Raw genomic sequence first — 14823 nt, forward strand, 5'->3', positions numbered from 1 at the left:
ATTCAAGGACATTGGCAGAGGCTAAATGGCAGTTTTCTTTTTATTATCTAAGAGCTTACGAAGAAATTAATAGCGAATGATGGCAACCGAGACTCAAACAGAAGGCAACCAAGACTCAAACAGAAGGTGTTTTCAAGTGGCGTTAAGCATTTCAGAAGCTTCCATTTACCCCCACAGGCTACCTGCTGTTTATAAGCTGTCCCACCCATTTAAAACTAGCCCCTGATGACCTCAGGTAGACGGGTTTAATTACCCTAGTTCAGTGGTCGGCAAACTGCGGATCGAGAGCCACATGCGGCTCTTTGGCCCCTTGAGTGTGGCTCTTCCACAAAATACCGACTTTTGCGCATGGGCCACAAAGTTTCAATTGCACTGTACATGCGTGCCCGCACGTGGTATTTTGTGGAAGAGCCACACTCAAGGGGCCAAAGAGCTGCATTTGGCTCGCGAGCCGCAGTTTGCCGACCACTGGCCTAGTTACTGTGTTTGGAAGTAGCAAAACCATATATTTTAAAAGAAATCTGTAATTCGGTTTTGTTTTTTCAGTAATCTAGGCACTCATACCCCCCACCCCAACTCCTACCCCTAAGTGTGAATTAATGACACTTTATGTGTTTGTTTGGTCCTTGGCCTTTTGTATCACAGCATCTTGGTAAATAAGTCATGTCCTAGAAGTATAGATAATGAATTCTAAGCCATGTGTGTCCAGAAAGCTGTTATGAGCCTTCAGGAGAGAACAGTTTATGAAGATGCCCGTGAGGATGGATAAAGAAGTGGTGGGTTGCCGAAACCGGTTTGGCTCAGTGGATAGAGCGTCGGCCTGCGGACTGAAAGGTCCCAGGTTCGATTCCGGTCAGGGGCATGTACCTGGGTTGCGAGCATATCCCCAGTAGGAGATGTGCAGGAGGCAGCTGATCGATATTTCTCTCTCATCGATGTTTCTAATTCTATCTCTCTCCCTTCCTCTCTGTAAAAAATCAGTAAAATATATTAAAAAAAAAAGAAAAAAAAGAAGTGGTGGGTAGTCATTGCATTCCCTTAAAGAAAAGCTCTCATAATCAAAAATAATTTATATTTCCACAGAAACGCTCAAAATGTGGCTTTGTTAGCTGTTTTGTTTGAAATAATTTTTAGGCTGATCTTTCTGTTGAAAATACTTAATTACTGGGATTGTTGTTATTTTTTCTTTCCTCATCATGGTTCATGAATTTTGCAGCCACCTCCTTTCTTTGACTAATTAAACTGAGCAATTGTCTGTTGCTTCAACTTCTGCCAAACAGCTGTTATTGTTGGGTGGTAAAACAAAGAAAAACAACACTAGTCACAAAAACTTGTTATATCTTAAAATACAAAATAAAATAAAGCCCAAATGGCGTGTTGTTTTCCTTCCTGGGTGGGAGGTTAATTATTTAAACCTATAAAATCAAGTCTTGCAATTATGAGTAACAGGTAAATGGATATGCTGACATGAAATGTGCATTTCTTTTCTCTCCTTTTGGGGGCTGCTAGTCCTGTCACACCTTCTGCACTGGCCGAGCTTCTCAACCTACTGGACCAGAAAGCAATTTCTTCAGCAGCAGCTAAAAAGGTATGTCCCCACTTCCTAAAGCTTCTCCCTGCTCTGCTGTCCCAGCAGAAGTTTTCTGCCATCACTCAGTGAATTTCATAGTTGAAGCAGTAAATGCTTGTAAGTGCTATTTATATGCTGAAAGGTAGAAATATTTTATTTAGCAAATAAAATAAAGCCAGTCTGAGCTAGGCAGGTGATTTGGTTCTCATCTTTGCTAACCAGGGGGAATACTTATTGTTTGACTTGCCTGGAATGTTTCCCAAACTTTTGCTTATATAAAAGGCAGGGGCCCTGAAGTTCCTGGGGGCTTCTGACTGTGGAACTTGCCCTCGGCTGTGGGAGGCTCCGGCAGCCTCTGGTGCTCCCTCTCAGCCTCTACAGCCTCCCAGCCCAGGACCCAGGGACTCATTTTTCTTTGTCTTATGGTTGCCCTTGAAAGTCAGTCATTCAGCAAGGAGGGTGAAGTCAGACAGCCTGCCTCACGCTCAGAGAAAATTTTACACACATGCCCAGTGTGTGTGAAAGCACAGAACAATAGCATTATCATAGGCCACCTATGCCTGATGCCTCATCTCCGCCTCTGTCTAACAATCTTAAGTGAGTGAAAGATTCCTGGAATTCTGAAAACTCAGACAAATAAGTACCCAGAAGGATCAAGAACACCAATGCAGCCACCTGATCTCCACTTCAGATATCTGAAGCTGTTGATGAGATAGCCTGAAACTAATGTTATTTTAATGGTGCCTTTTGCATTTAATAGTTATACACATCAATAGTAGTGGCAGATTACAAAGTGAGGCATTGGAAATTGTCTGCTTTTGGCTAATTAGGAGGCACCATGAAGCATACATCTGCCCATTCGGGGTGAATCTGGAGACAGGAACTGATAAAGGCAGTTTCCCCACCAAGTGAGGCTGACACTGCAGGGCCCTGGTCACCTTCAGGAAAGGATTGTGGTTGCTGGGATGTCAGAGGAATACAAATGTTTATGGCAATGCTCAGCTAGAGCAGAAAGATAAGATGGCTGGAGGACAGAAAATATATGTATGTGCATTAAAGAGCAGATGAATTGTAGCATTTGCAATGACGGGCAAAATCTTCCCCTTTCCGCTCATCTTGCCCCACACACACAAGAAAAGGAAACAAAACAAACAAACCCAGTGCAGTGAATATGATAGGCTCAGTGGGAAGACGAGGAAAATGCTGGAAGGTGCTAACAGCTGGGTTCAGATATAGAGACACTTTTGGATTCTCAATAAATTTGAAGCATGTGAAAAGGGAGGTGGGGTGAATCATGGCTTCTGGGAGGCAAAGTGAAACAAAAATCTGATTAGAAAGGTGTGAATTGTGTGCTGCATAAGGAAATCCTCCTCATTTATCATTGCCTTGGTGGTTTTGCTTTATTTTACTTGTTTTCTGAATTTCTGGTGAAAAAAAATATTTGTTTTTTATGAAGAATCCATCCTTCTGGTATATATGCATGGGATGGTATTCATCCAGTATTAATGGTAGTTATTTCAAGGTGCTAGAATTTGAAAATCTCTATATTTTCCTGTATTACCTAAACTTTTTTTTTTCTATAGCTTTATAATATAGTTTGAAATTGGGGAATGTGATGTCTCTGGTTTTGTTCCTTTTTTCTTAGGATTGCTTTGGCTATTAGAGTCTTTTGTGGTACCATACAAATTTCAGGATTTTTTGTTCTATTTCTGTGAAAAATGCTATTGGGATTTGGATAAGGATTAAATTGACTGTAGATTCCTTTAGGTAACATGGACATTTTAACAATGTTAATTTTTCTAGTCCATGAACACAGAATATCTTTCCATTTCCTTTTTTTCATTTCTTCCAGAATTGTATTGCAGTTTTCAGTGTAGAGGTCTTCCACATCCTTGGTTAAGCTTATGCCTAGGTATCTTATTCTTTTTGTAGTGATGGTAAATGGGATTTTTTCCTCATTTCTCTTTCTGATAGTTCGTTGTTAGTAGAGAGAAATGCAACAGATTTTTGCATATTGATTTTGTATCCTGCAACTTTACTGAGTTTATTACTTCTAATAGTTTTCTGATAGTCTTTAGGGTTATCCACCTATAAAATCATGTCATCCACAAATAATGATACTTTTACTTTTCCCCAGTTTGGATCCCTTTTGTTTGCTCTTGCCTAATGCTCTGGCGAGGACTTCCAGTACTATGTGAATAGAAGTGGCAAGAGTGGGCATCCTTGTCTTGTTCCTGATCCTAGAGGGAAAGTGTTCAGCTGTTCGCTGTTGTCATGTGGCCTATATTGTGTTGTGTTGCGGTACTTTCCTTCTAAACCCATTTTGAGAGTTTTGTCATAAGTGGATGTTGTATCTTGTCGTGTGCTTTTCATGTCTATTGAGATTATCAAGATTGTTAACCTTCATTTTGTCATTTCCTTGTGTCTACTTTAAACAAAAATCAACAAAAACCCTTGTGCTAGATAGTGTTACATGTCATGCATACAAATGATTTTATGTTTTTTACCTCCTTTTAGTATTTTGGTTCTTTCCACGTTTTTCTATGCCCTGCTTTTCTTAGGTTTGTGCTGATGTTTGTTCCTTTTAGAAGGATGATCTTTCACAATACTTGCCTCTGACCAGAGGGAATGCCCCTCACTGTACCTGTCACAGCCCCTCCCTTACACCTCCCCTCAATAGGTCTTTCCTCCACTTTCTGACCCTGGAAGCCCCCAGGATAGGTGAAGGGCCTGCCTGCTTTCCTTCCAGATACCTTAAAACAAGCTTTAGCTAGAGAAACACTTGGGTAGTAGGTAAGAGAATGTGTGAATTCAGTCACCAGGGAACTGAGGGCTGAGTTTCTGTCCCCATTTCAGAGCTGGCTCAGTGGTCGTGGTGCGATTGGGGTTCCCAGTTTGTATTGCCCAATATTTTGGTGGGCATTTATTAGTACAGAGGACCAGCATGGCACTGGGAATTCCTTGTTCTGTATGTGTGCCTTGAGTGGGCAGCAGCTGCATGCCTGGCCAAAAAACATTGCACTTTGATAGCACTTCCCACGGTGGTAATTAAACACAGACAAAAGCTGAGGATTTATGCTGCACCATGAGGCTGGCAACTACAGAGGCTATTACATTTGCTGCAAGAGGGCCAGGGAAGGAAGCCTGTGGCCCTTCAGTGGCTCCCACCCTGCTGGGTTCCAGCAAGGAGTGCACAGTCTGTCTTAAATAGGAATGAGCAGAAGTTTGGACCAGTGGAGTCTACAGTGTCAGCCCAGGGGGCTGGAGCAGGGCTACAGTGGCCACTGACTAATGAGGGAAGTTAATAAGCTGATGTGTTCTCACTCCATGAGTAGAGACACTCCAGTCACCAGGCTCCCCTTTGTTCCTGGAGGCCCCTGAAATGTGTTTCTCTCGTGTCTCTTCTTTGTACCCCACCTCACCCTTCTTTCTCAGGGAGCAGCCAGTCTCTGTATTTGAAAGCATCAGTCCTTGTGTTGTCCTGCTTTTCCTCTGAATGGTGTGGTTTGGCAATGATCCCTGAGCTGCTCCACATTGCCTCTATTCTGGTGATTTGGGCTCAAGCAAATCCCACCAGTGTTAGAGCCTGTCGGTCCCAGCCGTGTGAGGTGCCAGGCCTAGGCTGACAACCTGGTCTACTTGCTCAGATCTGCGTGGCCCCTGAGACTGGCAGGTGTGCCTGCCGCAAAGCCATAAGCTTCCCGGCCTCCTTTCCTAGAAGGGTTGCTGCATAGATTCTTTATAAGAACGTCCTCACAGGTGATTTTTGCTTTGAGCCAGAGATCTGGAGTCTCTTGAGATCTTCACTCTTTTTTTCCTGAATGCTGGACAATTTTAACTGAGAACTTTTTTTAGGAGACTATTGTCATGGACAAAATAAACACTGGTCAAAGTCTAAGTACCTACCAGTAGGGGATAATTATGATAAATATATTTGATGGATATTAGCTTTTCATTAATTATAAGGAAGCACTTCTGCAATAAATGAAACAAAAATAGGCCACAAATTGTATATACATTATGGTCACAATTATGTTACAAAACAGAAAGACAAAAATGGGAAGGAAAACTCCAAAATACTAACCTTGTTTATCCTGAGAGAATGGGAATACAGGTGATTTCTTTTTATCTTTTCTATTTTCCCTTATTTTCTACAGTGATTGTGTATTAACTTTTATAATTAGAAACAATGGTTTTCATTGGATTTTATTGGGGTGACATCTATAATAAAAGGGTAATATGCTAATTAGACTGGACAGCCAAACGACCTTACGGGTGTCATTCTGGATGAAGCCATGGCGGGGGGGGCTGAGGCAGAGGTAGTTAGGGGTGATCAGGCAGGCAGAGTGGTTAGGGGCGATCAGGCAGGCAGGTGAGCAGTTAGGGGCAATCAGGCAGGTTAGGGGCAATGAGGCAGTTGAGCAGTTAGGGGTGATCAGGCCAGCAGGCAGGCCAGCGGTCCCGCAGTGCGAGAGGGATGTCTGACTGCCAGTTCGGACATCCCCCAAGGGGTCCTGGATTGTGAGAGGATTCAGGCCCGGCTGAGGGACTCCCCTCTTTCCCCACCTCCCCCCCCCCCCCCCTGCACAAATTTCATGCACCCAGCCTCTAGTCTATATATATAAAAGGCTGATATGCAAAGTGTCCCCTCAGGAGTTCAACTGGGAGACCGATCACTTGCTACGATGAGCACTGACCACCAGGGGATGGCGTGGAACAAAAGGAGGCCCTGGCCAGCAGCCGGAAGGCCCCAATCAGCCCTGATCACCAGTCAGGCCTAGGGACCATACCCGTGCACGAATTTCATGCACCAGGCCTCGGGTTGGTTAATAAAATTGTATAGATTTCAGGTGCACAGTTCTATAATACATCATCTGTATATTGTATGTTCATCACCCTAAGTCAAGTCTTCTTCCATCACCATTTATCCCCCCTTCCCTCTGGTAATCACTATACTGTTGTCTGCATCTATGAGTTGGCAAATGTGTTTTATTATTCAGTAGCTTGTCTCCTTGTTCTGTTGATGGCTTCCTTCTACACAAAAACTTTTTAGTTTATGTAGTCCCATTTGTTTTTCTTTCCTTTTGTTTCCCTTGCCTGAGAAGACATAGCTAAACAAATATTGCTAAGAGTAATGTCAAAGGATTTACTGCCTGTGTTTTCCTCCAGGAGCTCCATGGTCTCAGGTCTTACACCCAAGTCCCAGTCCATTCTGAGTTCACTCCTGTATATAGAGTAAGAATGTGGTCCAGTCTCACTTCCCTGATAAGTATCTGTCCAGCTTTCTCAACACACCATCCACCTAAGAGACTGTCTTTACCCCACTGTGCACCCTTGCCTCCTGTTAGAGGTCAGTTGACGATATAGATATGGGCTTACCTCTGGGCTCTCCACTCTGCCCCATCGATCCGTACATCTATCCCTATACCAGCACCACACTGCCTTGACCACCGTAGCCCTAAAGTCAGGTAATATGTTGCCTCCAACTTTGTTCTTTCTCAAGATTGCTTTGGCGTTGACCCCATGGAGTAGAAGTTGCTTTAGCAGGGTTCTGGTACCAGCCAGGTCTGCCTTTCAAGTGGAGCTGGTTGGGTGGTGCTCTCGTGTGGTCTGAAGTCAACCACTGGGTGTGTTGGTTCTGGAGCCTCTTGGGAGGGGCCCTGGTGCAGGCCAAGGTCAGCCAATGCTTCTGCCAGGCTTTGGGCTACAAAGTGATCTGTGGTTGGCCGCTGGCACTGGGTTTGGACGCTCTGCTGCAACCCAGCCTGGCTGCCACTGTGCTGGGCTGGAGCCCTTTGGTGGGCACCACCGTGTGAGCTGAGGCCACCCTCACTTGTGTTGGGCATGTGGCTGCTTAGTTGAGACTATGTTCCAAGCCAAACTGGCCACAGCCTATACCAGGCTTGGGGCCACCTGACAGGAGTTACAATGCAAGTTGAGACTGGTTGTCACTTGTGCCAGGCTTGGAGCCACTCATCAAGAGGTACAGAGTATGCCAGGTTGGCTTCTGCTTGTTTGGGGTTTGTGGACCTTTGAGATATTTTAGGAAAGTCCATAGCATGAGCCAAGGCAGGCCACTTGTGTGGAGGAACCACTAGAAGTGGCTCAAGTCAGGCAAGCAAGTTGGGTGGGAGGACATAACACCAGGGCAGGGTGAAATGGTGGTAGCCAGTTTGATGGAGAGCTCAAATTTGGCACCCACCTGTACCAGGCTGGCAGGATGGGAGAAGAGCTCAACAAAGGAGCAGCAGCTTTTGCCAGCACTTCGGTCTTCAGAGAGAGCTGCCGTCAGCCCTGAAGCCAATCAGTTTAACTCCTCACCCTCTGTCCCTGGTGCTTTTCTAGCTGCTGCCACTGTGCTGGGCGCCCAGAGCAAGTGAGTTTGGAAGCAAGCAAGTCTGTGCGTGGACCCTCAAAAGAGGAATGCTGGGTCTCCAGCAGCCTTCCATCTCACTCCCATGCAATCCCTGCTGGTTTTTCACAGCCAGATGTTGTGGGGACTTCTCTTCCCAGCACTGGTGCCCTGGGCTGAGACCCTGTTGCTCTTCAGGGGGGCATCTGTAGCAGAGATAATCTTCCTGATTCTTAATCTCCACACCATGGATATGGGGACCTGCCCATCCCACCTCTCCACCCCTCCTGCCATTCTCAATGCAGCCTCTTCTTTACAGGACTTCTGTTTCGCTTGTCCTCAGGTGGTTTTCGGTGATAACTGTTCTAGAATTTAGTTGTAATTTTTTTTTGTGGGCGTGGGAGAAGGCAAGCACAGCTGTTACCTACTCTGCCTCTTGACCGAAGTCCTATGGGCTAATTACTGACCAGCTATTTTTCTGGGAGGAATGGTTCATCCTTGGCCCAAGTTCGTCCTTGGTCTTAGGGGTGCCCAATGCTAACTGTAGGCCAAGATTACGGAGATGCTGCATGAGACACACGGGACACCACCCTTCCAGCTCACACGAGAGGAATGAGGAAAACTGCCCCCAGAAATGCCTTTTTAAAAAATATTTTTCTTTTCCAACTTTGATAAGTAGAAAAATACAAACATTAACTATTGATCATCCTAGTCAGATTTGGGGCCAGGTCCCTATGGATTATTATTTCTGTTTTTAGTTATTTTTCATTTTGTATCTTCATTATGGGGCCACTTTCTTGCTCCCCTAAAATTATGTTTCTGAGCAGGCTGGGTTTTCTGAACCTCATCTAAAAGCAGTGGCTAACTCCTGCGGCCTGTGAGGTGCCATCCTTCACCACGCTGATTTCAGTTAATTAATTCATTGGACAGGAGACAGCTGGGCCTGGCCCTCCTGCTCCTGTCAGCAGGAGCCTGTGAGTAACCATCTCACACCTCATCTAACCCCTCCCTGCTGGTGGCTGAGTCAGCTGGTGGGGAGTACCTCTCTCTGCAGTGTGGCCTCCTGCTCTGCTTCCAGGGAGCAGCTCAGCATGGGGAGACTCCAGGTGTGTCTGCATTCGCCGTAGAGCAGCTTCCTCCCAGATGCATCAGGAGAGACAGGTCACCGTGTGGGCCACACCTGCAGCTGGGAATTCATTGCATCTGCTTGCTGACTTCTTTTCCCTTTCTCCCTGCTTCTGGCCTGCAGGTGTTTGAGGAGCTATGGAGGAGCGGAGGGAAGACTCCAGCACAGATAGTTTCAGAAAAGAGGCTTGAACTGATGCAGGATCAAGAGGCCCTAGAACAGCTCTGCCAGGCCACAATGGAGGAACATCCTCAAGTGGTAATTACCACCCACAGGGTGAGGAGGATCTTAGGTGCAGCTGGAGGGAGGGGCCAGCCTGAGGACACAGCCAAGAGCCTGTCCACAGCTCCCTGTAACAGCAACCCAGAGGCGCTTCCTAGTAACGGCTGATCCAGTTTTATCAGTAATTCCCTAAGTAGTTATGTCAGTTTTTAGCTCAAGGGATGAGCTAAAGGTCAAGGGATGAAAGTAGGTGAATATTAGAAAAATACAGCTTTTCCCATGGAAAAGGAAGATCCACCCTGCAGTTTAATTTCATGGCCTTTCAGTTGAAAGGGTAGTTCTCAGACTCACTACCCAAGTTTTGACCTCCTGGGCACACGGTCCTCCCAGGCATGTGGCTTGTGAACATGCTGTGCCCGCCCTGCTTCATGAGGAGGTCCTCAGTAATACACCAGCAGGGGTGGCTGCAGAGGGGAAAGATGCTAGGAAAACACGCTAGCTTCATGCCGTTAACAGGTGGAAAGAAAAGCAGAAAAAATTATTTGTAAATTATGGAGCAAATCCTTAACAGGAGCATAGCTGAAAATCAAGTCATTTTGTGTTCTGAGCATGGAACAAAATAGAAAAGCTACGATGAATAGCATCCCTCCCTCCCCAAGTCTAATTATATTGTCTAGAGATTTTTCACTGGGGGAAAAAGTGACTAGTACCTCTTTCAGAATAATAGCCACCTACCCATCAGCTTGCCAGGGACACTCAGCTCTGGAAAATGCTCTTGACAAGGAAATGAGCCTGCACTGGGACTTGGGAACCTCTGTCCTCCTGCCTTAGCCATAGTGACCTACAAAGTTACACTTCTCGTTTCAGACTCATTCCACAGCACTGAGCGCACATGCTCACAGGCTTTATTGCCCGTTCAGGTGCTGCAGAGCAGGAGGGCGGAGCCAGTGGCCCTGGCACCACAGTGCAGTGCCCCCTCCCCCCCATCCACAGGCTCGGGGAGAGTCGCCATTCCATGGTTTTATTTCCTAGTAAACAGGAGTTGAAGCCTTCTGGGGAGAAGGAGACCTGCATGTCACTGCCTGCTGACCTCCACTGGCGGCCCTGAGAGGCGCCTCGCCCTGGTCAGTATGACGCAGCACAGTCCTCTGTCCCTACCAGTTGGGGAGACAGAGTGGCAGGATCTCTGACAGGAGCCTAGAAAATGCCTCAGATCTTCACACACCCCCTTTCCTTCTCTCATACTAAAAGAAACAATTTAAATTTCAGTAAATATAAACCTTAATTTAGGATTTTTATGTGTGGGTCTATATTTTCTCCTCTAAAACAATTTCTGTCTTGAAAGGTAATGGATCTGAAGAAGGGAAACCCCAGAGCTATAAATAAACTGATCGGCTTGGTCCGAAAAGCGACTCTCAGCCGAGCAGACCCGACTGTGATAAAGGAGATGCTGGAGAAGCAGCTGTCATCATGAGATATTTCGGTCCCTCTGCCTGAGGGAGATAGTGGAGCCATACACAGAACCGGAGCCTCGAAACCCAACGTCCGTGAGTGAGCTCGACATGCTGGCATCCCCCAATCCCTGGGCCTCGGGTGCCACCTCCACAGGCTAGCAGCCTCACCTGTTTGCATCATTGACATCAAAACGGCTGTCATAGCTGCGAAGGTGATTAAGAACTAGCACATTCTAGTGCTTAATAATTCTGAACTAAATGAGACATGCTGTTTCCGATACTGTTACCTTTCTAAGAAAAAGTTCATTCATTACACAGTTCTTTCAACAAATATTTCTGAGCACATCCTAAGGGCCAGCAGTGATAGAAATAGACCAGAATCTGGGTGCAGTATTTTAGACCTAAAACAAGAGTGATGAAGAGGAAAGAGGAAGACAGCAAGATAAATCCATTGACAGTGTAGACAGTGTGTTTAGATTGGTCTTTGTGAGGGCAGGGAAGGAGAATGTTAGTCACCCATCCTCTGAGTAGAAGTGGTGCCTGTTCAACGCCCTAGGAAGCCATGCTCTGAGAATAAATGGATTTTTTTTTCTTTTTGGTAAAATAGACAACAGAAGTTTTCAAATAAATTTAATGAATAAAATATGTACTGAAATATCACATTAAAAATTAACATACACTTTAAAGATTGTGCAGTTGACAATTCCCCTGCCCCCTCAGGCCAAAAGAGATAAAAAGAGAAATAATAAGTTGTAACATTAAATTGATCTGTTTTGCCTGGAAAGAATAAGATTATAAACTGACAAATCAAAATTTTGATCTTTAATGGTAATTGTGGTGCCGTTAACAGCATCTCTGTGAAGTCGGGTACCTTTGCCGCTGTTCTCATGACAGTGATACTATTTCTGTCCATCGCACTGGGATGCCCCTTTATCCATTTTATTGCCTTTTTACCTCTGACTCACAATCCTTAAAGACCAGTTTTGTAAGTGGTGGTTTTTAAAAGCACATGTCAAATTGTGACATAAATATGAGAGGGAACATTTTGGAAGCCCTACTTTTACACTGAATTCTTTAGCCTACGAAGAAAAGTATAAACATTTCCAACATGAATGGTGCTCCAGTGGCGACTGGAGAAAAGTGGACCTTCCCCCATCACCAGTTTAGCAGTGAATGTCACAGATGCAGGACTTCCTAACTAGGTAATGAGAGAAGCGTCCCTCTGGCTGATTTAGAATTAGAATATGTTACACCACCCAGGAAGCCATGTGCCCCACATTCTGTCCCAATACTGACAACCACTGGGCCTAAAAGTAAAGTATTACCACTGAACCTCTTTTCAAGAGAGAAAGGCAAGTCCATTCTCTCTCACCCCACAAGTCTCGGAATTAATTAGAAACAGGCAAGGGCAGTGTGATGTTGGAATCTGGCAGGATCATTATTTTGCAAAGGTCTGGCTTCTTAGTCATCAAACTTTACAGAATGCACTAGAGGAGCTTTTCAAACCATTGGAAATCAAGGGCTGGCTTAAACTGTTACGTCAAGTGTATGCTGTATTATGGACTGGCCATTCCCAGAGAAACATGCCATCATCAACTCACTCGAGCTTCACCAAGCTGACTGTCGTCCAACTCTGATGGTTGCTGCGGTACTGAAATCCTAAAAAATCAGACTGTTATGTGGTTATAACTGCTTATGAAAAAAAATCCAACCACAGCTCAGATATCTTACTTGGAACCTGACTATATATTTGGAAGATATGTTCACATAGTACCCTAAGAAGTCCACGAAGTCTGGCTCTGCTCTTAATAGGCCTCAGAGAAATATAATGTTAAATACAATACTTCTTTGCAAGGGTATGATTTAGTCTGTTTGTTTGCTATTTAGGGGCAAATCTCGTTAAAATGTGTAAGTTGGCGGATTCCAATGACAGATGGCAATGGCTTCACCTGTGGCACCGTAGGTGAAGCGATTGCCATCTGTCATTGGAATTCGCACACCTGTAAGCTGGGAGGGGAATGTGCTGGAAAACAGGCTGTCCCCCAGGGCAGCCTGGCCAGGCGCAGGCTGTGTGCTGTGTTGCTTGAGGAGGTTGCTTGGTTGGCTCTGGTGGGAGGGGAGGAACATCAGCCTCAGGACTCACCGTGCTTCCTGGACAGAATAAGCACTTAGTAAAAGTTCACTAATTTATAAAATGAAATAAATTTGTTGTGGGGCCCCTTTGTATGAGAGGTTGGTGCCCACTTTGTTGGATCTCTTCGTCTAGGAAGGAGCTTCCTGTCTGCAGGCCTGTGCATCAAGGTGAACCGTCCCTACCTGTCAAGGTGCAGGTAGCCCAGGAAAAAGCATGTTGATCATTATTTATGCCAAGTTAGGATGTGTTACCTGAGCTTCACACACCGCCCATCTTTTTTGTAATTATCGCTAACCTTTACAATAAGGAGGTTGTAAGAAGGCCATGAAATTTTTTAAAGTAACACATCCTCCTGGGGCTTTGAGTTAGCTGGTTAATTCAATGTACAGCTTATGGCCACCACCCACAGTTTGTTGTGTTTTTCATTTCTGTTGCATTTAGCTGCATCATTCAAGGATTCTGCATGGTGACTATTTTGGAAAAGAACACTAAATCTCTCCGAAAGGCCATGTTACTCATTACAGAAGCCGCGTGGAAACGGCCGCCATGCTTCTTCAGCAGATTGGAGACAAAAGCACCCAGGGATTGTTTAAGAAGAGAGCTGACCCCCGATTGTGAGATGCAACGCATCTGACTGAAATCCAATCTCACTGCCTGCCTTCGTCAAACAACTTAGCAGAAATCAATTAAGTAACATTGTCAGTACCAAATTCCCTCTTTTAAAATGTCTCCAGGGCAAAAAGGGGCTAGTTATAGGTGGGCCTTGTGTAGACTTGTGCCAGTGAAAAGTCGGCTGATGCGCTAAGCAGCACAGACGTCTGCAGTCTCAGCTCCACGAAATTTATAATCTGGCCTAAGAGCTTCCATCACTCTTGTCAGGCTCTGCAGTGCCATAGGAAACCTAAGTGCCCCCTGAGGTGCCTAAAGGACATACTGAACTCGTGCTGGCAGAACCTACGAGCAGCCTTGCTACTTGTGAGTGACAGCGAGTTAGGTCAGCTCACATGTAAAACAGGAACAAAACTCACAATGACCCAACATGACAGGAAGGGTCAGTCCTGCCTAAAATCATTCTTCATTTCAGATCCCAAGAGCAGAAGCTGCAGAACTGAAGGCTTCCTCCCACCGCGTGCCTGTGCTCCCTACAGGACTTCACCGAAACTCACTCACTCAAGCCCGTTTATCCAGTTAATGAGCTGCCTGGGTAATCAGTCCTCAGAACAAGTAATGGCCCAATAAATGCTGGGACGTGGAGAGGATTTACTGAGGCAAAATTATCCTGAAAACAGCGCTTCGTCTTCCAGGCACTCTTTCTTTAAAAAGCATTAGGTTTATGATGGTCATTCAAACAAAAAAACAAAAAGTCGACTCCATTCTCTTTAAATATTTCCTCAATGATGTGATTTAAGGATGGAGTGTAAACTGGCTTGACAGTGTTCTGTTTCAAGCTGTTATTTGGTGGGGAATTGGTGTTGTGTGGTTTATAGAATGATGGCAGCAGCAGGAAGGGGCCTGAGAATATCTACTTAGCACTTAAAGCTGATGTGGCATCAGCAACCAGAGGACCGCTGTTTCCAGGAAGAGCCAGTACTGCAAAGCCACGAATTACACTGGCCTGGGCCGAGGACTGGAAGGGGCACATTCAGTAGTAGCCTTCCGACACTAAGCTGTTTCATAAACATCGCAAGCATGCCTGCCAGTTCAGTAAACATAGGGCAGGCAGTTAGCAATTACATTGAACTGCCCTCAAATGAGAACTGCAGGGGATGCTGTGGACATTTAACATCACACCAGTGACATGCCTCACCCCGGCGGGGGCAGCCCTTCCCTCATGAAAGCAACGTAGACACACTGGTCCGGTTCAGAATGCATCGCAAACCCCACACGGGTCTGGAAACCAGCCCACACACCACTGCAACCAAGCTGATCTGATGCAGTCGGCACCAGGGGCTGCCAGATGGGACA

General features: G+C 45.5%; 1 protein-coding gene across 2 annotated transcripts in view; it reads left to right on the forward strand.

The window, feature by feature from the left end:
* Window positions 1–11410, forward strand: part of GATB (glutamyl-tRNA amidotransferase subunit B) — a 75164-nt gene extending 63754 nt beyond the window's left edge. For both annotated transcript variants that reach the window (XM_059697867.1, XM_059697868.1), the window contains 3 exons: window positions 1510–1588; window positions 9172–9306; window positions 10616–11410. In XM_059697867.1, coding sequence (XP_059553850.1) covers window positions 1510–1588; window positions 9172–9306; window positions 10616–10744 — 343 coding nt within the window. In that variant the 3' untranslated portion in view covers window positions 10745–11410. The remainder of the gene's footprint in view (window positions 1–1509; window positions 1589–9171; window positions 9307–10615) is intronic.
* Window positions 11411–14823: the final 3413 nt, after the last annotated feature.

This window comes from Myotis daubentonii, chromosome 5 (genome assembly GCF_963259705.1).
Source record: "Myotis daubentonii chromosome 5, mMyoDau2.1, whole genome shotgun sequence".
In the NCBI taxonomy this organism is placed as follows: Eukaryota; Metazoa; Chordata; class Mammalia; order Chiroptera; family Vespertilionidae; genus Myotis; species Myotis daubentonii.